At 30.1% G+C, this 4,504-nt stretch overlaps 1 protein-coding gene across 1 annotated transcript in view; it reads right to left on the bottom strand.

Annotated features, from left to right (window-relative positions):
* Positions 1 to 14: 14 nt before the first annotated feature.
* LOC106469378 (sodium- and chloride-dependent glycine transporter 1-like) overlaps positions 15 to 4,504 on the bottom strand; it is a 23,260-nt gene continuing 18,770 nt past the window's right edge. Inside the window, exons 10-14 of the mRNA XM_022397883.1 lie at positions 3,934 to 4,046; positions 2,398 to 2,529; positions 1,955 to 2,054; positions 1,190 to 1,296; positions 15 to 56 (exon numbers count right to left, since the gene is read on the bottom strand). Coding sequence (XP_022253591.1) covers positions 15 to 56; positions 1,190 to 1,296; positions 1,955 to 2,054; positions 2,398 to 2,529; positions 3,934 to 4,046 — 494 coding nt within the window. The remainder of the gene's footprint in view (positions 57 to 1,189; positions 1,297 to 1,954; positions 2,055 to 2,397; positions 2,530 to 3,933; positions 4,047 to 4,504) is intronic.

Below are 4,504 nucleotides of genomic sequence, written 5' to 3'. Positions count from 1 at the left end.
ACATTGAGGACAGCCTATAAAAATATAAAATAATACACATTTAACACCAGGACAGCCTATAAAAATACAAAATAATACACATTTTACACCAGGACAGCCTATAAAAATACAAAATAATACACATTTTACATTGAGGACAGCCTATAAAAATACAAAATAATACACATTTTACACCAGGACAGCCAATAAAAATAATACACATTTTAAAATTAAAGAACCGAAAATGTAACAATAGCTGTTTCATAATAAAAGTAAACTACACATCTTTTTGTAAATAAATAAATGTAACTTTACATAAAATATGAAACACAATATCACACAACATTATTAGTCTCATATACGTACACAAGTAATTATCACAACAATCAAACACAATGTTACACAACATTATTAATCTCACATATGTACACAAGTAATTATCACAACAATCAAACACAATATCACACAACGTTATTAATCTCACATACGTACACAAGTAATTATCACAACAAAACACAATGTCACACTATTAATCTCACATACGTACACAAGTAATTATCACAACAATCAAACACAATATCACACAACGTTATTAATCTCACATACGTACACAATTATCACAACAATCAAACACAATATCACACAACGTTATTAATCTCACATACGTACACAATTATCACAACAATCAAACACAATATCACACAACGTTATTAATCTCACATACGTACACAAGTAATTATCACAACAAAACACAATGTCACACAACGTTATTAATCTCACATACGTACACAAGTGATTATCACAACAAAACAATGTCACACAATGTTATTAATCTCACATACGTACACAAGTAATTATTAATCTCATATACGTACACAAGTAATTATCACAACAAACACAATATAACAGCAATATTAATTTCAAATATGTGATACAAGTGAATACGAGAACAATCAAACAAAATATAACACCATTATTAATATCACACAAGAGATTATTACAACAATCAATTCAAGATATTGCATATATAAAGTTCCATAACTAGCCAATAAAGAAAAAACAAATAGTGTTCAGAGAATTAATACAAGTCTCTAATATGTAAAGTTAGAAGCAATCATTGTCAGTTGTATAAGACATACTGTGTGATTTAGTTGAATGGTATCTGCTAGTCATTTAATAACGGCCAAGAGAATAGGATTTGTCCACTTACAACAATTGACAGGGGAGTGAGGATCTTCCAAATTAATCTCCAGTATTGATAGTGGAAGGGATACTGACCCAGCATCACCTTTATATCGTCAAGGAAACGATCTATTCCTAATGGAATAATCATATTTAGTTCATGTCCTATACTTATTGACAAAAGTAGTCATTTGCTAAACTGAATTCAACAGTCTCCGAATAATTATCAGAACAGTAATTAAATAAAGTTATACCTATTGGAACAATTTTAATTTAGAATGCTTAAAGCAACATTACCAAAGTCTTTTTGATACAAAAATAAATTTATGTAATGTTGAAAAAAAAAAAGAATATTTGTTCCCAATTAAAAAACAAAACAAAACACAAGTGCAGTGAAGCTAAAGAAAAGAAATATGACACATAAAATGTACATATATTTATTTAATTAAGTTGATCTAATTACTATTCAAAGATAAGACTAGAAGTAAAATGGTTTTCTATCTATACACCTTTGAATTTAATTTTATAAAGTTATCTCACTTGTCAAATAATGACGGTGAAAGCAAAGTTTGACAAACTAAGTAAGAACAACGATCAAGAGCTGAACTAGAAAGATTACAAGGTTTCTTAAGGTCAAACTAATTGTTTAAAAACAGTAAATATTCAATAAAGTTATTTAATTCACAGAAAAAAAACAGATACCAAGATAGAGAACTTATTACCTTTCTTTAAACACTAGTATAAAATTAGTGTTCAGATCTTCAACAAAGGTATATATTTGTCTGTTACTTACCATATATCCAGCCAATCACAACAACTTCGATGATTCCAATCAGCAAAGCTGAAAAACTTGCACAGTAATTATCGAGCAGCTGAAGTACATACATGCCACCCTAGTGACGAAAAGTTGAGTATTAGAATTCAACCTCTTATTATTCGTCTAAAACAGATCAGTTAAATCAGTTTAAAAAGAAAGAAAAAGACAAACTAATTTTAGGTCCATCACTCTGTAAAACATTTTGAAGTTAATTTTTATCAAGAATTTTCATAGAAAAAAAATTACATAATTAAAATACTACTATATTAATTAAACTGTTACTTTATTTTTTTAAAACACTACGATATTATGTAAAATGCAACTACAAGGATGCGTCGCAAGTATATCTTGAATAAGAAAGTATAGATTATTTATCAAACTACTTATCAGCTTTGTTTTAATAAATTTCAGTTACAAACCTCTGTGCAGATCACTAGGCCACAGAGAAACATGGTAGTACAGCACAGACCCAGAACGTAATGCTTGTTACGTCTAAGTCTATTAGGCCAGGTATCCACAATTGTTGTTACGACAGTCTCAATCAAGGTAAACTGTACGGAGAAGATTAGATGAAAATAAAGGAGTAAACAAAAACACAATGTTACATATAAAAGAAATATTATACATAAAACTCTTCTTCTGTCACTACATAATAAATAGTCTTCACTTGATTTAAACTTATTTTAACTATTTCATTTATGCTACATTTTTCATTTTCTCGTGTTATAATTCGATATTCGAATTGTTTACTTCTTATGTATATATTTCTGTTGTAATTACAAATATCGTTTGTTTCTTTGTACCTGTAGGTTACCGATGATGGAATAATTACGATTCTGAAACGCTTAATAAATCTTTCCCATTATCACATTTGCGTTTTGTTTTATCGTTAATATAGTTTCAGTAAATGTTAAATGACATTCAAATTATTCATGACAATAAGAAATCACTCACAAAGAAGATTTATCTCACAACAAGAAACCTAATAACATAAATATTTAAAGTAGACTTTCTTTAGTGGTGAATAATGATCAAATTTGATGTGCACAATATGCAGATTTGTGCTGAAAAACTAAGAAGTTCTAGAGAAGGATTTGTTTGTTTGTTTGTTGTAAAGCACAAAGTTGCACAATAAGCTGTTTGTACTCTGCTCACCAGGGGTGTCAAATCCCCTTTTTTAATGTTATAAGACCATTGATTTACCATTGTGCCATCAGTGGGTTCTGGAAAAGGAAGATTCTGAATGCATGTTTGTTTGTTATGGATTTTGCGCAAAGCTACATGAGGGCTATCTGTCCCTAATTTAGCAGTGAAAGGCTAGAAGGAAGGCAGCTAGACATCACCACCCACCACCAACTCTTGGGCTACTCTTTTATCAATGAATAGTGGGACTGACTATCACATTATAACACTCCCATGGCTGAAAGGGCAAGCAGGTTTGGTGAGACGAGATTGTGAGTCGAGCGCTCTAACCACCTGGCCATGCCAGGCTGTTCCGAATGCAATTAGATTATTAGGTGTTTTGTTTTGTGATCCCAATATTTAAACATATAAAAATAATGCTGCAATTACATTAAAATACTGTAATTATAATCTTCGCTTATTTGGTACTGTATTATAGTAATTGTATAAACGTTTTTATCAATGGAAACATACAATAATGAAGACCTTTATTTTCTGAAAACTAAGTAAATAAAGAATATGAAAAATAAGATTATGCGGGAAAAACTACAGAGATTGCTGGATCAAGTTTTTTTTTTTTTTGACAAATATCGAAACATATCCATGTCCCCAGGTCAAGGGAGGATTAGCATGAAAAAAAGCAAATATGACTACAATCGTGATACAGTCATATAGTCTAAAGAAACTGACCCGTATCTCTGTCCCATGCATAAAGAAAAATATAAAAAAAATACTACTGAAGTGATATTGAAGAATGTGCTGATGAAATTTACCTGTGTTCCCATTCCTAGGGTCATGAGCATAAAAAAGAACAGAAACGACCACAATGGTGAGACAGGGAGACGGGCTACTGCTTCAGGGTAGGCAATGAAGGCCAAACCAGCACCTGTTGATTAAGAAATATCATTATATCTTATGTATAAAAAATGCATCTGTCTATTATTAAGGCCAAAAATATCACTGGCAGTAACAATGGATAATTTAGTGCATTCCAATTATCAGCTTTCTATTTGTGGACAGTTTGTTATACAAGATTATTTTAACACTTTATAAATAATAATTCTGACCACAAGTTCTTAATAATATCTACCTAAATGTACATATAACGGTCCTAAACAAGCTGAAAATCACATACTCCTAAAAATCAATTACTCTAACTTATCATTACTGTTCATTGAAACATAATGTGAAGAAAACATATTAATAGATTATCTTTATAAAAATAGCTACAGAAAATATACAAGTCCACCAGAGACAATGATGTGGATACACAATCTACCTAAAAACACAAATCAACCTCTATAATCTAAAGAACTCTTAAAAATACCCAAGTAAACAAAAAAT

Source organism: Limulus polyphemus, unplaced genomic scaffold (assembly GCF_000517525.1).
Source record: "Limulus polyphemus unplaced genomic scaffold, Limulus_polyphemus-2.1.2 Scaffold3455, whole genome shotgun sequence".
Lineage (NCBI taxonomy): Eukaryota > Metazoa > Arthropoda > Merostomata > Xiphosura > Limulidae > Limulus > Limulus polyphemus.
The sequence above is the reverse complement of the archived record's forward strand: the minus strand, read 5'-3'. Positions and strand labels throughout refer to the sequence as shown.